This window comes from Ceratina calcarata, unplaced genomic scaffold, assembly GCF_001652005.2.
Source record: "Ceratina calcarata isolate Rehan_Ccalc_2016 unplaced genomic scaffold, ASM165200v1 scaffold308.2, whole genome shotgun sequence".
In the NCBI taxonomy this organism is placed as follows: Eukaryota; Metazoa; Arthropoda; class Insecta; order Hymenoptera; family Apidae; genus Ceratina; species Ceratina calcarata.
The window spans coordinates 194,049-216,287 of NW_017153345.1; the positions used below are offsets into that span (position 1 = coordinate 194,049).

Sequence of the window (22,239 nt, forward strand, 5' to 3'; positions counted from 1 at the left end):
CGGACGGTCCTCCGGACGCTTCTTCTTCCAGTTAACTGTAGCGAACCGTACTAATGTCGAATAATAGACTGTAAAAAAAGAAACGAGGTGGACGGGGCAGAGGGGAAGAAAGGTATAAGAGATTTCGTCGAGGCGTAGTAGAGGGGCACTGAAAATTGGTAACTGGTGGGGGTGATGGAGACCAGCCGCATAATGACAGGGTGCCTCGCGCCAAGGCCTCGCTAACGAACCGGCCCACGGGACCCGAAAGGGTCCGGGCTAGGAGACGACACTGTATTATTTTACCATTTCGGGGGTCGGGGGCATCATCTGAAATCATCGCCGAATCCATATAATCAGTAGACGGTTACGTGCAGCCATGATTTTAAAAGTAGTAAGAAGGGGAGGGGTGAAAAAGGACGATGAGAGAGAGGATGAGGCCTAATAAGGCGAACGGTGGTAGGTACTCGGGTCGTATCTCCTCGTCCTCGTCCTCGGCGGCAGCAGCAGCATCCTCGTCATCGTCGTCGCCGTCGCCTGTCCCTCGGTGATCTCCTCCGACTTCTCCGAGTCCTTGATACCAACTTATAGTACTCGTTGCGGCCACTAATGACACGGACCCGATAAAAAGTAAACCTTTCCTCTCTACCATCCTTCCTTTATTCCTCCCCCCTTCCGCTATCTTAACGCGTTGCACGAAAGGCAAGGCTTTAAAACGTTCCAATGAGCTCGCAAATGCTCTGTGGAACGATTCTGGAGCGTGATCAGAGGCGAACGCACGAAATTACCACCGCGAAAAAATACGCTCATGCACTTAGCCGCGAGTACGCGGAAACCGGCCGCCAGAAGAACCATACCTTCTGGCCGAAGTCAAACAAATATACTTACCTCGGACAGCTTTGTTTCGCTAATATACCATTAACACTATTCACGTAGTTGCGCGTTTTTTAAAACAAATATTCTCACTCACGTACATGGAAAACTGTTGGTAAATCGTTAAACCGAGGCAATAAAGAGCAATATTCGAGTACACCGTGAAAGTTGATCGATAAAGATCTAAACGAAAGTTGCTGGTGCATATACGTACATAAAATACTTGTTGCACGTACTGCACGCACTTTGCGTAGGAACGACCGGTTCGATACAAATCGAGAAAAACATCGTTCCATCGATCGATAACTTGGATCTTTATAAAAATTGATCAAACAAAACTTACAAGTGCGCATTCCCTTGACCCGTTTCGCAAGGCCGGGGAAAACGGTGGACGGGATCGTTAAATTTATTCAGAGCGCGTCTCAACCCCGAATACGCGTATGCCCCGAGTCCGGGTTCGAGGTAACAAATCATCAAAAAATCCCGTGGGAGTGTGGAAAAGAGAAGGGGGATATCTGATACGTAACCCGTATCGACAACGCGACACACGTTATCTCGATAATTAGGGGCTTTCTCTGGACCGAAATATCGGTGTTCGAACTTTTCGAACTGGTCCGTGAATTCCACGGACCGTGTCAGCGGATCGACCGTGAGATAACATATTGACAGACTGACCAAACTCTTTTTCCTAATCTATCTCCCGATACACGAGGACAACCGAGAAACCGTCTCTTCATCACGTATTCTCGATTGTTAATCGTTCAAATTAATTCGCGAAATCTACGAACAATTGACTAAACATTGTTCGTCAGCCTGTTTGTTATCCCTGTCGACACAGCGTAATCATCGATTCATACATACATCATTATAACATAACATAATCATTGCAGAGCTTTACCCATGTACATTTTTACCACAATAAATTCAAAAAACAAGAATAAATTCTTTTGAAAAATACCTTCATAATCCCATTTCATCCAGTTTATTGGTAAATCCGGACGAAATGTGCAAGGTGTGAACATGAATGGAAGAGGAATCGGGACCTGGTGAATCGTGCTTCAAAGGGGGACGAGGCGCCATCTCCGGACGAACAGCTGCGAAGGAACGTGGATTCTTGAGGTAAGTATACTGGAAGACGATCTTTTAAACGGCTCTGGACACTACACTTTACACAACAAAGGACGAGGCAACGAACAAGGAGGACAAGGAAGGAATGACTCGCGAATTCAACATGGCTGCCCGGCGTACGCGGGAAAAGTCTCGCGCATGCACCGTAGGTTTCGACGTTAACACATGCGCAGAGACTTGCCTTGCTCGAATTCGAACTTCAGTTTTTGATAACTTTAAAATTACATTTCGCAATCAAGAGTAAGTATCCAGGTCTGTCTGTAAGATCGTACATGGGACAATGTATGTAATACAATATTTTAATATAAAATCTTTTACAAATATTATATAATTGAATATAATAGAACTGAGAATTATATGAACCTAATGATCACGGCTTTAATGGGATGATCGGCCAATACTGTGGTTTCGCTTTGTCTTTGTGTCTATCGATCGTGGTTTGGAGGGCAGTTTCCATCGCTAATATCGTAGAACTAGCTTCACCGTACAATAATTTGGCATTAGCATTCCTCATTTTTACCCAATTAGCACCTCCTTGAATATTCGTGTCATCTCCCTCGTCTCCCTTTGTACAAGACTCAGATTCCCTTCTCTTTTGCAATTCGATTTTATGTCTCATACTCTGCTCCAAGAAACTCATCATGTCTTCGTTCACTTGAAACTCCAAATTCTCAGCTTCCTCGCTAGTTGCCTCTTCCTGCTTTTGTTCCCTATTCCAATTTTTGTATCTCCTGCTTTTCTGTATGTTCGAAGAGGATTGTTGTCCACCGTGACATACCACAGATCTCAATTTATCTCTTAATATCTGATTTTCATGCTCCAACGCGATGCAACGGGTCTTCCACCAAATTACGCTGTGCCTGAATTATTATTACACATCAAAATAAATATTCTCGCAAAGACACTTGTTTCGCGTCATGCTGTATGGTTAAATGATACATGAACTGACCTTTTTTGCCATTCCTGGGCAGCTGTATAATTTTCCCAGAAAGAATTAGCATGCATGGTACCGCCTGTTAATTTTTCTCGTTCTGAAATAAATCGTTGACGTTTCGCAAACTTAACCTCAAGCTTCGATTGCTCGCGACGTCGTTTCTTCAAATGTGCTCTCTTTCTCCGATTCTTTCCACGCTTCACAGAAACAAATTCCATATCTTGGAACAGTCTCCGTTCAACGGAGAATCAAATTAAAACTATTGAAGTAGCATTATTTATTTCTTTGGTCCATACAGAAAAACGGCGTGCATACACAACCAACAGATTACGAATTACGACTGCTAGTGACGAAACGCCACCCGCCGAACATGTAAATGTATAGAACGATCCTTGAATCTGTTTTTGTAAGACGACAATGTTGAAACGCTGAAGTTTAAAACAAATGCGTTTTATTAGAAATATACAGTACCGTCGTGTTTTATACAGACTTGTAAAAGATATTGGAACTTAAATGTAAACTAACCGAGCTGGTCGAAACACATGATAAACCCTCTGTTTCTGCACATTGTAAAGCCATGAAAATAAAAAATAAGTACTCGTGCACCACTACCCTTTATTTACTAAGCGTGCACGCGATCAATAATCTCTTCATAATTATATTGGATTTTATAAATATCTCAAAATTCAACACTACTAACAATAATCTTCGCTGTAACTTTACAAATTCGAGGTAATACTCAGCATTTACACGGCATATTTTCAGAATTCGACGTAACACATATTTAATCAGAGTATCGCATGTTGATCGAAGCAACCCGCTTAATATAGGGGGAATCACTTGTACAGATAGTCCATTTGTTTCAACAAATACACATGTACGCGTCCCAAATAACGGGACTGTAAATTGTCCCTCGAGAAAATGATAAACCTCAGTGATGCGCGACACGTTCTTCAGATTATAATGAACGAACGGTCCTGGCCTCACATGTACGATAAGTCCAATCCACGTTCGAATGACACTTCGTTGTCCCCGAACTTAATGTTGCCACTTTCTATGCTACTTCTCCTCGAGCAGCTGTCAGTCGCGTCAGCCTCGGCATTGTAACCAGAGGCCTCGCCGTTCTCCACGTCACTGGCTGGCGACGTTCTATTCAAGGGCTCGAGCCCAATTATTGCGCGTACGTTATCAGGTAACTTATCCGCGACAGACATTAATTGATGATATATACCCTCTGCCTTCGATAATGTCCAAGGCAACTCGATATGATGCGACAGGTCATTTATATGCTGCAATATGTGTTATGTTAATCCAGAATAAAACTACGTACTAAAATACGTTAATTTCGATACCTTCAATATTTCTGTAAGGCCGTAACGATTCTCCATAAGCATGGTTCTTTCTGTGTCTAAAATAGCTGCGCATAAAAGCAAATGGAAATTTTTACACGGCAAGTCGGTCCACAATACTTCCCATAGTTTCATTATGTCGATCGCGTTGAATTCCCTTTTAAATAATACTAGAAGCCAGCGGAAGCAGAAAAACATATTCCCTGAATCGTGTCTATTTAAATAATGCGCTAATTGCGGATCCGTGGTATTCAATAGAGTATATAATTGGCACAACTGGGCTTTCATTCCGGCTTGATCTATCTCGAAATTGGTACTCTGTTTCAAATATTGATAATCCAAAATTAATTTTAATTCTCGATAAACTATTCCATCTAACAGTTTATAACGTACCACTTTGTCCATGAAACCGACAAAACACCAAAACGCGTCTACCTCGTTTTCCATCAACGACAAAATCGGACTTAGAAGATCGCTCATGCCTTGAACGTACCCCAAATCGAAATTGTACATTACGTAGGTCATGAGGATGTCATACAATTGTGCTAAGTGCGGATTATTATCACCCGTGTAATACGGATGCGTTCTATCTGTTCTATTCACATCTTTTTCTAAAATCGAACGTTCATTAAAATTGTACGCTCTTAAAACAAGTTCACCTAGACATCGCAACGTTACCGATTAAACTCTTTCGATCCCGGTAATCGGAGAAATTATTCTCTTGCATTGGAGTCATGGATCTCCATTGTAATTTCATCATAAAGTATTCATCAGTCTTCTTCTTTTTCAGTTCTAATCTTTCGATATGAGTGGAATTCCATGGATAGTAATTTAATAAAAATTTCCAAACATCGAAACGTAACGATGGTACGATACCCTAAAGTTCCAAATGATATTTACTTTAGAGTCTCCTACCACGATACATTCGACATATCATTTATACGTACCCCACGAAATATAATTTCTTTCACTTGTTGAGGATTTAAAATTCTCCCCTCTGAGTCCTTGAATTTGCTCCACTGTTCTTGCGACAATGGTGAATCTAATACGATACAGTCACATATATTTCTGCATTCGTAATATCGTAATAATACTTTCATACCTCTTTGACAAGGTGGTCTCGGAGGTAGTACCAGACCCAATTCGTGTTCACCGATCAGTTCGTACTCTTCTCCAGAACATACGGATACTGGAGGAGGGGAAACATCGATCGAGAAAGAATTGTTGAATATATCCGCGACTGCCTCTTCCACAGGGCGCTTAACTGGGTCTTTATACACTGCAATATTATTAAAAATTAAGCCGTTGCAAAAACTTTATTCCTGTCAGAGAAGTTCCCTATATACACTCACACCAAATATCAGCCAATTTACTAAACGCTTCCAGCGTTGTTTCATATGGACGGTTGTGTAAATTCTTAACAAATTTCCAAACATAATCTGACGTATTCTCTTGAAACAAGTCTAATTCGGCGAACGACTTAGTCAAGACCGATTGAACCTCGTCCACTACGATGTACAAATTTCTATTTGTACGAGATTTTACAAACTTGATGAACCCTTTCAAGGAATTTACAAAACTCTCGGCGTTGGAAAGCTGAAAGAAGGCGACGTAGGATGTGCCGTCCTTCTGCATAAATATTAACTGTTGCCCCCCGTGATTGATGCGAAACGAGTTCAAATCTGAGAATAATATTCTAACGATCCTGGTACGCCCAAGAGAGTCCGGCCCTTCCGACGATGTACGAGTACGCCTGGTGTGAGTGTCTACCAAAGACCATTCCGAATCTTGATCTGGATTTTCCGACACCACGGAATCCTCTATTGGCTTCCATTCTATACATTTCCCAAAACTCTGGAATTTCACAGGAACGTGTAGGAATAATTCTATCGAAACGATGGGTTGCATCGTTCAATCATAAAGTGCCAGACTAAAGCATTCGCTTATAAATGTTACGTTAAAAACAAATGCTAGTGCAACGACTCAAGAACCGTTACAATCCTTGAAACCTGTATTAGTGCGTGCCCGGACTTCTGCTACGAGCGAATGCTTCAGTCATGCTGTGTCGACTCTTAGACTCTGCTTACATATTCAACAATATTTAATGTGCCAAGACTGTGAACTTCATCCTCCCTTGTACTCGCGCCTCGAAGTACTACTCCCGTATGAATACACAAATCCTGATTGAAATTAAGCATTAGCAGAGAAACGTAATCCTACAGTGTGACAGTGATTCCATAACCTCGCACGCTGGATGATTATCAAATAAAACATACGATTATTAGACAGGGCGGCGAGAACACGCGATATAACTGGAGACAGGAGCGAATAAGTGTTTTGTAATTTATTGTTCAAAGCTTGTTTCGATCTTATTAACATTATCATGGTGTTACATGTGACAAGCGTAGTTTACATCATTCGCAAAATTGACAGTAAACGACAATCGATTTGTGTTTTACGGTATAAAATATTCCGATGGAATCACTGATCACGAGCCCCGATACCTGCTTCTTACCTTCCCCTGTTCTGTAGGCTCAAACATTTTCAATAACTGTTTCTGTGTACTTTCAGCGCAGCCTTAATGAGTCACGGCCGATTCCGTCGCATTTCTTCTCTGCAAGTTTATCTTCGCTCTTTCTTCTACTGTTTTATTGTCTCCGCTTGATCGTGTAATCATATATCTCGGCAAGTAGCTGTAACTCTGCCTAGAGAGATACGCGTCTCTCTCCGACGTTATTTTGATCGCAATAGACGAGTGTGCTGCTGCTCCGCTGTTGGCTTGGATGTATTCGCAATGGCCAAAAGTCGTCTGGCATTTCGCAATAAGTTCGAACAACCCGTCGGACCGTAAGCTATACGTACGGCCCCAATCTCTGCGTGAAAAACGCTTAAAAACTCTCGGTGAACATACGTACATACACTTACTACGTATGAGTAATCGTTTAACCGCGACCTCTGTCACGAGGAGAGTTCTTCCTTCTCTCTCACGTTTGCTCATTCATTTCAACCCATAGGTATCTAGTAAAATATCCCCTGTAAGCGTCAGCCATAATCTAGTAAGAGCAACATTGGCGTACCAGCAAATGATTCGGACCGCTCTTTGTGTCTTATCTATGATACAACGACGTATAACAAAAGAGTCTATCACCTATTTTGAAAATTAAATCCGAATATCGAATCAATCAAATAGATAGAATAGATATCAACTATCACATAATCGATTTTAATTCTCGCGATCAGATTATTTATATGATAAGTTTGGCAGAGGAATGTCATGCCCAATGATTAGTTTTCGATTACCTTGAAGATACCTGCAGAAATTGCTATCCTTAATACACTATCTGTATGAGTAGGAACAGAAAGAGTGATCGAACGTATGAGGATTAAAGTATCGATATAACTCATTATCTTTAGCTGGGAGCGAGCAGCACTCGACCAACGGCAATAATGTACAATCTACCGGAGATAATTTTATAATACTCTGTATAAAACAATATATGTGTATGAATAAATAATGTGAATTACGTATTCCTACTTCATTAAAGTCATTAGCGTCGCTGCACGCAAATACAATTTCATATGTTATTACCGTCTGTTGAGGATAACAACTTTTTTCAGTGTTCGTCAGAACACGAAGTATGCATCTTCATGATTTGCACCTGTGCCGTTTGTCGTAGACGAGAAACATTGACAAGATTAGCTGTGCAATCGGATGCATCCAGATTGATAAGATTAACGATGTAACACTTGAAATAATTTTTATTCAATGTAAAGTAAATAGTACGTAGCGTATGACGGAATCTGAGTGAAATCGGTTTAGGCAGAAGTCCGATAATCGATTTCTTTGTTCTAACATCTTGCTCTAATTTCTATCGTTCAAGGAGATGTACGAGTTTCGCGTACGCGATCACGTTGTGTCATCGAACGATAATTATTCTTCTATGCAAATATTGTTTGTAAAAGAGAAACTCATTTCTGTTTTTCATAACATTTTCTTTGATGTCATTCGCATCACTTTCAACAAATATTGAAATACAACTGGCATTACTTTCCTTTTTTACATTATTTTTTCTTTATTTCGTAATATGCTGCTTGTTGAATTTCGCATCATTCGTAATTTGGTTTTTATGAGCGTTTTTCCTAAACCTTAGTAAATTCGTCAAAGTGGCTCGGTGTTCCTCGCATAGAAACGAGATTTTCGCTCGGCACTAAAAGGGTTAAATCGAGTGCAGCTGCACCGAGCGTGCACCGAGTAATCGCAGCGACACGGAATAATAATAACCGATAGATCATGATACATCGCCAAGAGGGAATTTTAATCGAATTGATTATGAAAATCCGATGATTTCTGCTTAGGAAACGCCGTCACTGACGAATAGATAAGTAAAATGTACGCTAAATCCGCGATTTGCGCGATTCAGAAATCGAGAATTTCGCTCGGATTGTGTACCGAAGATCGTTGAATCGCGTGACTCAGGACATTGCGAAAAGAGGAGAAAAAAGAACGAGCGGATAACTCGCAGCTGTAAAAGAACGCTACGCAGGCGTGCAATTATATGGCAGTAATCGAAAATATGGAATGCGAGGAGGCTCGAGGCTTTCTACCTCGGGTATCCATAAAGTTTATGTTCCGGGAATCGGAGATGAACGCGCTGAAAGTAGTGGCTCGCCGTAAACTGAATAGCTGAAGCACGAGAAAAAAATTTGCCTGGTACGGCAATACTTTTCCGTTTTTCAAAATGGTACAAAAGTTACTAAAGATTGCGATACACAGATACTTGTACCATCTGTTAATTGATATCGTGATAGGAAACACCTGTTTCTGTGACTCATTAAAAGACGCAGATTTTTTGAAACTTATGAAGAAGATTATGGTTGGAAATAATAGACAAGCTGGCAATGAAATTGAAAATGAAAGTGCTATCTCGTGCTATTCTCATCGTCGTATCTGGTACACGCGTGTTCCTGAGTCTTCTCTCAAAATAGATTAGGCACTAAAGTCAGTCTGACCGATTACGCAAAAATTGGCATAAGAACGCATCTCGTGTATTCAATTATTTCCTTGTACACCCGAAACCGGTCGGACCGACGCGCGGTTTCGACTTCGCGATTAAGTATTTTATCTATAGATAATTCGCGGATTCGCACGGTGACGGGTGCATCGAGGGGATTGACACGTGAGTGCAATATTTATCGCATCAGCATACACGCCGGGTTTGGTGCACATGCACCGCGCGGTTTCCTATTTAGTAAGACGGAAACGTGACGCAAAGAAAGGATGCACTCGATACGAACTTCGACCGGAACAGTTTTAAACAAACGATAAGAATGGTAGAAATAGTAGGACAACAACTCATTCTTTGGAATTCGTTATTGCGTGCTGCAGCTGGAATGATCTTCGTATCGAATAATTCGTAAAAATAATGAAATAATATGACTCTTTCATAGTCGCATGCGCGCACTGTAAATAAAATGAACTTTAGACGTTCGCATTGTCGTTTATGCATTCCCGGTCGATTCCTAATTCTAAGTCAGACCCAGCTGCGTTAAACAGGTTGGACGAGCTGCCGATACGTAAAAAATCATGCGTGCCTCACGCGTTCTCGCTGTAACGCTTCTACTGCTCCGAAAATAGAAAATCCCAAACTAGCGATCAGAAGTCGCGGAAAGCTTGAATTCCAGTCAAAGTTCGACTGAGGCATCTGAAGCTTGATTGCACAGATACATAGGTAAGTGTACCAAAGTAGAAAGCAAAGCGGAACGGGGTTCAGCAATGTTAGAGAAAACAAAGAGACGCGGTAGCATTCTATTCGGTCCGCGGTCAGAGAAAATACGCAGTTTCCCGTACCTTTCGAGTCGCGGGCAAAAAACTGTTGCGATCTATGCAGCGGCAAGAGATGGACGAGGAGCTCCGTCGAGAAGAGCGTCTCGCGAATGCATCGGAACGTGATTTAAAGTAGAATCGGTAGTCGCGATACACCGGCGATAGCGCCTGAAAGTACTTGACGTGCACCTGGAATCGCAGGGACACCCGTACGTGCGTCAGAACTGATACCAAACTTCGATCTTCATTGAGAAGTGCGACGGTCATTGTTCAATATTGTCCATCGCCCAACGATCCGTCTCTCTCTTCGTGGGTGCACGTGCACCCGGTCACGGAGTTCGTCTGTACCTAACATTATACAGGTGCCACAGTATCGACCCGCAGCATGTGGTACTGGTAACGTAACTCATTCTCCTTTCTCCTTTGCCCATTTCTTTCTTGCTCCCACTCGAAACGTCGCGCCTTGTTCACCCGTTCCCCGTCTCCGTCCTTTCAACGTGATTTCGTCCTTTCTCGTTTCCACGACTTCTCCCTTCTATTTCGAAAGACAGACAGGGACTAGGACTATATTCGAGGCACCGGTCGCAGGAATCTCGACCTAACGACGAGCCAGCTCATTGTCGTGCATGCGCGAAGAAATGCAGGTACGTGCCACATCACCCACATACCCTAGAACTATCTGAACTAGCCGCCTGAAACGGTCCTGAACGCACGCACCGAGCGTCCGTTCAAACGTTCTTCGCGCGCATCTCTTTAACTCTCGACGGAAGAAGATAATTCCCGGCCTTCTAACTTCATGTCGCGTATCATGCAGGCAAATTGCAAGATAGCCGCGATCGCATCGACTCCTATCATTAGATCCTTGGAATAGCGTCTGCGAAACTTCGTACTCAGTAATTTTACTCGGGAACTCGACGTACCGTTACATAATTAATAATTCGTGGAGGCTAAAGTGCGATCTCTGAAATCAGAACGTAGCAGATAACATCGAAAGCCATCGATCAACAGACAAATCTCCTAAGCCCTATCTTTATTATCGTCAACATACTGCCGGCGCTATTTTTGATTCGTGGCGGGTAAAATAGAAACAGTTGTTCCGCGAGTTTTCATTGTTCTCCGGAATGACCGATGGCAGAAGAAAAATGTCTTGAGTCATCGTTTAATAAAAGGGTAACGCGCTCAGCGTTCGACTCGCCGTCGAGTATTCGAAGAGGAAGAGGAGGAAAAGTGAGTGGGAGAGGGCCCCGATGGTCACAGTCGTCCCTGGCTCCGACTCTGCCAGTTCAGTTCATTTGGTTGGCAAAGGCGAACCGTGGTGCATAGTCCGACAGCTGATCCAGGACTGTGCGTTGCATCGGCCGATAGTTTAGCTCGGCTGTCAGTGTCAGTCGCAAGTGACACCGCGGATCGGTCGACTACGATACGTTCGCTCTCCTATACGTTTACACGGAACGAGAGCCGTGCGTTTCTGTGCCGAGAGCGATATCCTGCGGAGCAGCCTCATCGGAAACGAATGTGGCCTCGAGATTCGAAAAGCCTTTCATCGATCGTCGGGAAAACGAAGGCGAGGATCAAAAGCGCATCGTAACGGGTCTACCGATCTGCCAGCGCGATTATTGTAAGCGCGATTTCTCCGTGAAACGCACACACACACACACACACACACACACGATTACTGTGCGTGCGGGTGAGAGACACGAAGGAACGTCCGAGAGACATAGGATGCACAACGTCATCGTTAGGGCATGATTTCGGACGCTGTTAGGACACCCACAACTATCTTCGACCAATGGTGAGTCAGTTTGTCAGCGTTCCAGCGCTGGCTGCGTTTAGTAGATCCTCGGCTTAGTCGCCGCTCGCGCAGCCCTTACGCTCTACCTCGAGGATTAACCACCCTCCTTTGTCTGTCACGACTGCCTAGACCCCGTTTCTCTCCGTTCACCTGGATAGCGTTCTATTCCGATCGAAAAGCAAATCCGTTGTTTGCATACCGGATAAAAATATTACAGAATCCTTTATTCAAAACGATTCCAAACTTTGTTAACATGTGCATAGTCACGAACTGGTTTGTTTGAATTACACGCTGACCCAGTTATTACCACGGCCTTTTTCGACACTTCCGTTCGTGACTGTTAATAAAACACACGTCCAATGCACTCGGACACTGCGTTTACAGGGTATAATATCGCATAACTGCTGTGCGTATCCGACGCGATTTCTTTGTCTGGACAATGGGAAAGTGGACAACTGGAGTTTCGCATACGATCGGGTGAATCATTGATTACATTCTACGCCGGAGCTACTTAACGAACAAATAATAATGACTTTCCTTTGGTACGATCTTGGCACACCAACTCGACGCAAGGTTGAGTTCTCGCTCGCTTCGATCGAACTCGGTTCGAACGGCACCGAGTACTCTCAAGGCACGTGGAAAAGTGAAAATATAACGCGGTGCATAATTAGAACGCGGTGAACCTACGTACGCATAACGAGCGCGGTTCGATGGCTACGGCTCTGCACGTGTCTATTAAGATTTATTCGAATTGGAGCATGCTCACAATTCTGTTAGTCTCGGTTACAGCCGAGACTCGGGAGCGCGATGCGACGGATGGCCATTGACCCTTGCGCGATCGCGACCGATTTATGCGCGCGAGGGTTTTAACACCATAACGCGAACAAACGGGTTTGTTGGCCGACTGACAGACCCATCCAAACGCGTAATGATCCTTGACCATCTAAGTGGGTGTGCTGTATTTATAGTCGGCTCAATTGATTGTTTCGTATTCCGTATCGGCTTATTCGTTCGTCTTTACACGCAAAATCGATCCCATCTGTCACTCGTTTGTTGGCGTCATTGGTAGATAATTAATCATCATTCGCATGCGTTCAGCAAAAAAACTTTGTCTGCGGTAGATACCGCGAACGCTTGCCTTGCACAAAAATATTGAATGCTAAGCGAATAGCGCGAACGAAAGAAACGTCTGTTTGAAATGAATTCTTTTAACACGTATCTCTCGCGTGGAAGTCTATTAATCGTTAATCGAAATAATGTGACAGAACTAATCAGATTTGTCACTTAACTTGTTACTGACTGAATGCAATAGATTTGGTGTTTATCAATTTGGTCGATCAATCATCGATTAGAGCTTGACCACCTGCGTCAAATATTCTGCGTACATATTTGATCAATAGTATTTTTCGATGATTGATACTTACACGTGTGATACTGAAACGCGTCATAAGTTCACACGTGGGCGAAATCGGGTACCGTTTAATGAAATGCAATAGATTAATTTTATTGCAATATCCAGTAAAAAACAGTTTTAAAAGCGCTTAATTAAATCCGTAATATTACTGAGTGAAGTACGTTATCATATCTTTCAAAAGGGGCACGTGCGCTCTTCAAATTTATTTAATTCTATTATTATCGAATTCGAAAACAAAATCGTAATGAAGGGCTCTTCTTTGTAATATCAAATAATTACACCTACTGCGAACACGTGCCGAAATGTTCGTGCAAATTCGACGCAGGTCCCTTTCGTCGATTTATTAGAGAGGGGGATTTATTCACCTTTCGACAGTGTGATGGTCAGTGTCAGAAACATATCGTTTGGTTAATGCGCTGCGATAAGACCTAAAAGGAAAACGGTGCTCCAAAAAAAGGAGAGAGCTCTTTGTACGCGAACCCGTTTTTACAATATCAAAGTCCTTTAAACGCTGTTGATTCATGGCTATTATCCCGAGAACGTATTTCAACCGTAGCAATGACATTTCTCTTCCCACGTTCCGGGGAGTTCATTTAATTCATGATCTACGCACGTGGCAATAAACGTCGATCCTTACTAAGTAACCGAAGATATTGCAATTTGCAGTGCGATGATTTTGATGAGTGGCAGATAAATCGTTTCAATATAATTGCGAAGAAAATTTTATCGAAAGGACTTTGCCAACCGGTGAAAGTTTAATTGGCAATTTTATTGTTTCAGCAGATAATGGCAGATTTAAAAACTCTTGCTCTGACTGGTGGAGGATCTAGATACAGCGGCGATGAGCAAGTGCAGTTCATTCCGGGCGGAAGTCATCAGGTGACAATTAAATCTCCCCCGCCCTCGCTGCATCTTGAGAACCTGAACAATGCGGTCCTCAGGTAAATAATAAAACCAGCTGAACATTTATATATGTATGAGAGTCTACATTTTCGATGCAAAAAGAAAAAGATTGACGTCTTTAGAATTCGTTCCTTATGCGAACTAGGAGAAATGTGATACGTTCGTATAACAGGCGAAGCTCTGTGCAAAAAAATCCTCCTTTCATTAGACCGTCTCTAATATTCAAATAGATCTTTTCAACCGGTTAACAATAATGCTCGTATGGACATCTCATCCATATGAGGGATATCCTTGTGTCTATTTATTTGTATGCGTTATCGTTCAGAATCCAATGGCAACGGTCCGACCTTCAACCCGTAGATAGCTGAATCAACCTTTGCACATTTTTGGCCTCGGACAATCTTGAATTCCGTACACACAATGATTGCATACTATTACCGATGCCGCACGTGATTCATGACGCGCATCGACAACGATTCGCGGATAGCGACAACAAAAGTGAAATCATTGGATTCGAGGAATAACAGATTCTTTTGTCACAATGATTTTCCCGTGACTTCCTTGTCCGCGTCGACGGAGAATTCCGTTTGAAATTCGATTCTGTCCGTGATGAATGAAAGGTCCGCGGTCATCGAGTCAGCATCGAGAACACGCGAGCTATAGCACTTACGTATCCCCAAATACGTATCTCAAGGTCTTCCCATTGATCGCGTTAAGTCTCGAACAAAGACTTCCCTCGAATCGTTTCGTTAAAAACGACAAATAAAAATAGTTGGATATTCTTCGAATCGATCGCACGGAAAACGTACCCATCGAAGTGTTTGACTTTTTTAGGTGGTCTTTCGCCAAAAGTATACGTCGCGTGTTTTAAGGATATATTGGCTATACAATCAATACCAAAAGCTTATGCACTTTAGAAACGCATTTTTTTAAAAGAAATCAGACGTCGGAAGAATATTGCTAATAATAAACAACAAAAAAAAATTTTTCATTTTTCCGAGATTTTCCCAAGGGGTACCCCTTCAGATTTCGCGAAATTTTCGTTTTTTGCCAATAACTCACAAACCGTTGGACTTACGGGAAAATTGTATCAGACCTTTTTTGTAGCTGACGATTAGAGCTACAATTTCCATGTAACAATTCTTCGCTAGCTTCAATAGTTTACGAGTAATTTGCAAAAAACTGTTTTTTCGTTTTTCGTCAATAACTCGTAAACTATTGACGCTAGCGAAAAGTTTTTACATGGAAATTGTAGATCTCGTCGTCCTCTACAAGAAAGGTCCTATGCAATTTTCCCGTAAGACCTACAGTTTAGGAGTTATTGAGGAAAAACGAAATTTTTTTCCAAAAGTTCGCCAATTCGACGGTGGAATGGTCGGATTTTGTCAACATCAATAAAATGCCAAATAATCATACGTAACTTGTTAAATATCGAAGTTAGAAGAAAAATTCATAGAATCTTTCTTGTTGAGGACGTCAGGGCTTATAATTCCTGTATAAAAACGTTTACGTTTTTACGGAAATTGAATCGGTTCGGTAACGGTGTAATCCTCGCGTTTAATGAAACCGTAAAACTAAGACTAAGCAAGAGATCAAATTACAGACGGACAGGTTGCACTTCGTATGCTTAACTCGCATGGCTTCTGAAACATATTTCACCGACGTCCCACACAAGTCACGTTTGACAAAAAAAAATCCGAGTCGTCGTAACACGTAGAATATTATTTTCTCATCGACTTCCACGAATCGGAAATGAGTAGACATTTCTTTTCCTTGCCATAACGCGAAATACGAGAATCGGGGACTTCGCGACGTAGCGCACAAACAGAATAAGCTGTACATTTATTAATGCTACTTAAACGACGGTTTCACGGAAACGAGAACCAACAATCATCTAATTAATCGGAACGAAATGTGTCATACTCGACGTGGTTCCTCAACCGAACCACGTTACTGGACAGCTATTTTCCGATCGAATACCTCCAACTTTTTTCTTTTCATACTTCCAGTGACTCGCAGAACAATCTTCACTGCAATTGCAATGGCGCGACTAATGGTGCTGTGGTTGCAATGGGCACCAGCAGCATGTTCGTGAGGAAAGTACCGAACCACAGCCCGGGACAAGACGGCAAGAGGCCTGCAGTGACTCTGACGCATTTACCGAAGAGGCCACCGGTTGACATCGAGTTCAAGAACCTCGCGTACAGCGTGTCCGAGGGAAGAAAACGAGGTTGGTCTTCTCCGAACGAACGATAAAACTTTAGAACGAAGCGAACGTCGTAGAATTTCATATTAGGATTCCATATATATAAAATACGAATATGACAGATGATTATCTGAACACAAAGTCCAGACGCGAAACGTTTCGTACGCACCGGCCTGATACGCGAACTCCCGTGCGTGAGAGCGCACTCGGTATGTATTTTGTCGAAGAACGCGTGTGAACGACCTAGCCGAAAGAATCGATAAAGACGCACACGGGCTGGTACCCGGTCCAGATGCACCTCGACAGTGCGACTGCACCCGTCCGTAACGAGGTCAGCCAGAGTATACGCAGCTATCCGTGAAAACCTGCAGTTTAACTAAATTTTAATGCCCAAAACCCGTGAACTTGGCAAGATCGCAGACTTTATTTTGGCAATGCGAAGTGCACGTTACGTAAACGGCAAAATTATCGTAGAAACGGATCGCGGAAGAATAAATAAAAATGAAAAAACTTGAACGATAATCGACCCTGAAGCTCGCACGTTTCAATTTGCAGGGTACAAGACGATACTGAAATGCGTAAACGGGAAGTTTCGTTCCGGCGAGCTGACGGCGATCATGGGCCCGTCAGGCGCCGGGAAGAGTACGCTGATGAACGTTTTGGCTGGTTACAAGTGAGTCCTATTTCGAATTCCTCAATTACTTGCATGTACCACGACGTAGATCGAATGAGACGCTACGTTATTCTATGTCTCCAGAACGTCCCACTTAAACGGGTCCGTTCTGATAAACGGGAAGGACAGGAACCTCAGGAGATTTCGGAAAATGTCCTGTTACATAATGCAAGACGACCGTGTACTGCCTCACCTCACGGTCTACGAGGCGATGACTGTTTCAGCGAATTTGAAACTAGGCAAAGATATCAGCGTTGCCGAGAAGAAAGTAGTGGTGCGTCGAAGCATCTCATTAAATCTCGAGCACGATGCCCCGAATAATTTTAATGACACCGCGTTCTCCCGCAGATCGAAGAAATCATCGAGACGCTCGGCCTAAGCGACGCGAGCAATACACAGAGCTGCGCCCTGAGCGGCGGTCAAAGAAAGAGGCTATCGATCGCGCTGGAGCTTGTTAACAATCCTCCGGTGATGTTCTTCGACGAGCCGACCTCTGGTTTGGACAGCTCGACTTGTTATCAGTGTCTAAGTTTGCTCAAATCGTTAAGTAGAGGAGGTAAGTAATTGCGACGACAAACTTCTTACGTAACTGGCATATATGCTTCTACTAACTTTATTCCTATGACATTTTAGGAAGGACTATTATATGCACGATACATCAGCCAAGCGCACGATTGTTCGAGATGTTCGATCACTTGTACCTTTTGGCCGAAGGCCAGTGTATATATCAAGGAAACGTTGGCGGTCTGGTACCCTTCCTGTCGTCCATGGGCTTGGAATGCCCCGGCTATCACAATCCGGCCGATTACGGTAAACAAAATGAGAATCGAAAGGTTTCATGATATTAGAACTATTTTTAATAAAAACCGATCTCGTTCAGTTATGGAGGTGGCGTGCGGAGAACACGGGGAATGCGTGCACAAGTTGGTGATGGCGGTGAACAATGGTAGATGCGCGAATTATCAACATCATCAAGGTACGACCGCTATAAACGCGGTGCAAACCGTGCCGAACGACATCGTGAAAGAATCGCCGCAGCAGGAAACGAAATCCGAGACCGCATTGATACCGAACGGTGTAGCGAAGCAGCCGAACGGAGGTACTGTGATTAACATGCCGATATCTTGCACGACCTCGTTGTTGGATAGCGCGGAAAGTATAGAGCAACAAGTTGGCTTTCCGACGAACAGTTTTACCCAATTTTGGATACTCCTTAAAAGGACATTCTTGTCACAAGTAAGAGACATGGTAAGTACGTCCGCGTGGCTCGCGTCCCGATCTACACTGCCTGTTTCATATAGAAATGTTATCGATGATTATTTTTCATTTAAGACATTAACGAGAGTAAGGCTGATATCCCACATAATCGTCGGGTTACTCATCGGTGCAATTTATTACGACATCGGCAACGAAGCCTCGCAAGTAATGAGCAACGCCGGCTGCGTTTTCTTCACGGTGATGTTTCTTATGTTCACTGCTATGATGCCTACCATTCTTACGTGTAAGTGGATCTCGCGATCAATGAGAGAACGATAAACCTACTATTTTCCTCTAATTGCGTTCTTCCTGTTTTAGTTCCGACTGAAATGGCTGTATTCGTAAGAGAACACTTAAATTATTGGTATTCCGTGAAATCATACTATCTTGCGAGGACTCTGGCTGACGTACCCTTCCAAGTAAGTATAATATTCTCGGTTTCGTCATGATATCACGATTACGCGCACGACAGCGTACATTTCGATGAACGCGTTCGATGTTTCTGTTGCAGATAGTGTATTCTATAGCGTACGTCGTCATTGTATATTTCATGACGTCGCAACCATTGGAAACTAATAGATTCTTGATGTATTTAACTATATGTATATTAACAGCGTTAGTATCTCAATCCATCGGTTTAGTGATAGGATCAGCGATGAGTGTGGAGGTAAGAACCTTTTCGCTACCTTCCTATTCAGTTTTAATCATTTCTCTCGATAATATAAACGTACGTTTCTTTTCTTTAGACCGGAGTGTTTATCGGCCCTGTGTCGTCGGTGCCAATCATTCTGTTCTCCGGTTTCTTCGTCAATTTCGATGCCATTCCAAAGTATCTGAAGTTTCTCTCGTACGTGAGTTACGTTCGATTCAGCTTCGAAGGCACCATGATTTCTGTGTACGGTTACGATCGTGCGAAGCTCAAGTGTTCCGAAGCGTACTGCCACTTCAAGAGCCCGTTGAAGTTCCTCGAGGAGATGTCGATGCAGGACGCGGTGTTCTGGGTGGACGCCGTGGCGTTGACAGGTTTCCTGCTTATCTTGAGGGTGATCGCCTACTTTGTACTGAGACTGAAGTTACGATCTCTTCGTTAAAAACCAAACCAGTGACCGAATAAAAATTTCGCCTCATCGTGTTACGAGCATTCGTATCATCCCACGATCGCACCGAAGAATAATTCGCAATTTAAATTTATTCGCCGAAAAGAGAAAAAGATTGGAAAGCGAGTCGGATTCACGGGGCAGGATGTATGCACATAAACGGGCGTGTAAAAATGTGGTGCGATGAGATGTTTTAATCTTCGTTCGTCTATTAAAGATTTTCCACACTGTCTGCGAGCCGATGGAGTCTCGGCCGCTTTCTTACGTGCACTCACGGTTGCGATTGAACGACGAGGCCGCGAGAATCGCCTTCGGAACGTTCTAGTTTCGGGTGTACAGTGCTTCGTTCGCTTCGTCATTTCATTTGGAGGAAATATTGAAGATGATAACGACGAATTTGCAGTTAAATATAATTTCCACTATGTAAATATATTGACATCGTTTACGATCGAACGAAACATTCGATATTTATATATTTAACGAATAGCGATGGAGGAACGCGTTTCCGGATCTTGTTTCGTGCGCCGTCAAAAGTGATTAACGATAGAAAACGCATAGGACGTTTAGGCATTTCTGGTAAACTTAGAATTAACGCAGAAATTACGTTGGAATTGTGAATCATCGATAATAGACCGAAAGAAAAAGACCACCGGCATTCAATTGAGACGCAAAACAAAATAAAAAAAAGACATTCGTAGCCAATTATTAAAACACTCGCCAGGAGCCTTAGGCCCGTTCAATTCTCATGGTCCCTCCAACGAGCGTGAGCGCACCACGCGAGACATAGACTTTTCTCGATAGATAAGCAATAGAAATTACGAATCAAAGATTAGAACGGATCCTTTATCGCTCACGTGTTCGCGCATTCATCGTTGCATTCATTTCGTCTACTACGAAACGTATCTCGAAGATATACCAGCGAAATCAAAGACGACCAACGAATCGTTTAGCTACTGTATCGGACAAAACGAAATAGTCAATAGAAACTTACGTACAGTAGTGCCCGGTCAGGTGGTCGCAATCGAACGGCAGTAGCTAAAAAAACAGGAGATAAGCATGAATGAAATATCAGTAGAAGTAACTTGTGAGCATCTGTTTATGTACACATGTCATCTCGACTCTGATACGTGTCGATTGGTTAAAGATAGTAAGGAGTTCCCGCTGCGTTTTCCGACTGTCACCGTCTATGCTTCACTCAAAATTTTTCGCATGCTGCGTCGGACTCATAATAACTCACTAACGAATGAAGTATAGACCGGAGCGACTTGGCACAATAGGCAAATCTTATCTTAAGAGCATCAACTTTGATCCGATATGCTCCGAGAAACAACCACTTAAACGGGTTCTACTGTACACCGAAGCACCAAAAATTAATTTACGTAACGTCCGACACTTGACGTATGTCTGCGAGATACCCTATTGGAATATTTGTACTGCTAATGAAAGTAACTTGGGTCGCGGGCAATCCTTACCCATATCGGCATTCCATTTATAGATAATTCGATAATTATAATATCTAAGCGACAATGATGAAAAAAACAAATGACGAACGTATTATTGTAAAAAGCTCACACCTGACCAATCACTAGCTGCCTGTGCGTTTGCTTTTAAGTGGGAGTGCTGAACATTGTTACATTTATTACGGTATAGTCTTTTAATTAGAGGGGCAGAAGTGACAAAAAGAAAAACGGGGTGAAAAATGGGCACGTGAGTCTGTACGTTAACGAATTTAATGAGATTCATTCTGGTTTTGGAGACATTTACAGGTATTCGTTTCACGGCCTATGCACTGTTCTTACCGTTACAGGTTCATTTATTCAACGACTGAAAAGTAACTGAAAAGAAAGAACAGATCTTCATAGATTACCTATGATTTACAATTAGATCCCCGCGCCGGCATCATTCTGCAATAGCTGATATGGATTGTACAGTTATCGTTGTAATTAGTAACTTCGCACTTAAGTTTTTCAGACGCGAATACGATGTACAGTCTACGATCATCATATAAATATTTTTCTATCTCGATCAAATATAAATTCGGCTTATTATCATCATCGAGAGACAGTTGAGTTACCCATCAGTAAAAACCACTAATGTATATTCCGATATTCGTTTGTTACCTTTAATGTAATCGCAACGTAAGTGAATGGCAGTATTTAACGCATACTAAATGCTTAGAAGTTTCCAAGAGGAGTCGTGCTTTTTTACTTAAATCAAGACACTACCGATCCAACCGATCGTCGATACGTTTCTACTCATTTCCAGTTACGAATTGACAAGGTCAGGGCGATTTAGGACTCCATTAAAAGAGTGTCAAACGATGATTTCTAAGCAGTGATAATCTATGCTTCGCGCGTGAGCTGGTTATTTAAGAGCGTCTTGTAAAAATGAAAAAAGAAGCAGTGAATCATGTAAGTAAGGTGAAGGTCGGGGAAGAAGGCAGAAATGTTCATATTTTTAGACTCGCTGCATAGTTATCGTTCTTATTTTTTCTTATCGTAAAATTAAGTGAATTAAACAATCGTAATAGCGTAGACAAGAAACAACGACGCGACGCATTGTACGTGTGATCGTATACTTACATATTACGTTCTTTCTTTTTTTATCTTATTTTCTACCTTTGTAAACCAGTTAATAGTGGAATTGTATACTTTAATTTCATACGATATATATATATATATTAAGTTTATATAATTATTTCTGTTTGATTTGCGTTCGATAACTTGGAATGTCTGTGATTCAGTGTTGGCAAGCTAATCATTTGGCGTGCAAGCATATAAATCTATGTATATAAGTACGACGTAAATCTT

The 22,239-nt window shown here is 42.4% G+C and overlaps 3 protein-coding genes across 5 annotated transcripts; 1 reads left to right on the forward strand and 2 right to left on the reverse strand.

Moving 5' to 3' along the window:
- Window positions 1-2,235: 2,235 nt before the first annotated feature.
- On the reverse strand, window positions 2,236-3,529 carry LOC108624374 (uncharacterized protein F10E9.5). Its single transcript, XM_018023637.2, has 3 exons — window positions 3,440-3,529; window positions 2,930-3,342; window positions 2,236-2,840 (listed from the first exon to the last, which is right to left on the reverse strand). Exons 2-3 carry the CDS (start codon window positions 3,130-3,132, stop codon window positions 2,351-2,353), a joined length of 693 nt encoding a protein of 230 aa, XP_017879126.1. The 5' UTR covers window positions 3,133-3,342; window positions 3,440-3,529; the 3' UTR covers window positions 2,236-2,350.
- Tbc1d15-17 (TBC1 domain family member 15/17) lies at window positions 3,349-8,192 on the reverse strand. 2 transcript variants are annotated; one of them, XM_018023636.2, is made up of 9 exons: window positions 6,779-8,188; window positions 6,351-6,443; window positions 5,616-6,117; window positions 5,366-5,542; window positions 5,211-5,305; window positions 4,942-5,140; window positions 4,657-4,874; window positions 4,267-4,581; window positions 3,349-4,203 (listed from the first exon to the last, which is right to left on the reverse strand). In XM_018023636.2, the coding sequence occupies exons 1-9, from the start codon at window positions 6,803-6,805 to the stop codon at window positions 3,898-3,900; spliced, it is 1,932 nt and encodes a 643-aa protein (XP_017879125.1). In that variant the 5' UTR covers window positions 6,806-8,188; the 3' UTR covers window positions 3,349-3,897. The 2 variants fall into 2 exon arrangements, with proteins under 2 accessions (XP_017879125.1, XP_026668866.1); XM_026813065.1 differs by having other exon boundaries at window positions 3,898-4,203; window positions 6,351-6,513; window positions 6,779-8,192.
- A 2,598-nt stretch (window positions 8,193-10,790) lies between these two features.
- On the forward strand, window positions 10,791-20,397 carry Atet (ABC transporter expressed in trachea). 2 transcript variants are annotated; one of them, XM_018023634.2, is made up of 12 exons: window positions 10,791-11,879; window positions 14,077-14,234; window positions 16,206-16,426; window positions 16,958-17,075; window positions 17,160-17,349; window positions 17,424-17,631; window positions 17,709-17,885; window positions 17,956-18,323; window positions 18,408-18,576; window positions 18,651-18,751; window positions 18,844-18,999; window positions 19,079-19,423. In XM_018023634.2, the coding sequence occupies exons 1-12, from the start codon at window positions 11,877-11,879 to the stop codon at window positions 19,421-19,423; spliced, it is 2,214 nt and encodes a 737-aa protein (XP_017879123.1). In that variant the 5' UTR covers window positions 10,791-11,876. The 2 variants fall into 2 exon arrangements, with proteins under 2 accessions (XP_017879123.1, XP_017879122.1); XM_018023633.2 differs by having other exon boundaries at window positions 10,793-11,879; window positions 14,074-14,234; window positions 19,079-20,397.
- The last annotated feature ends 1,842 nt before the right edge of the window (window positions 20,398-22,239 follow it).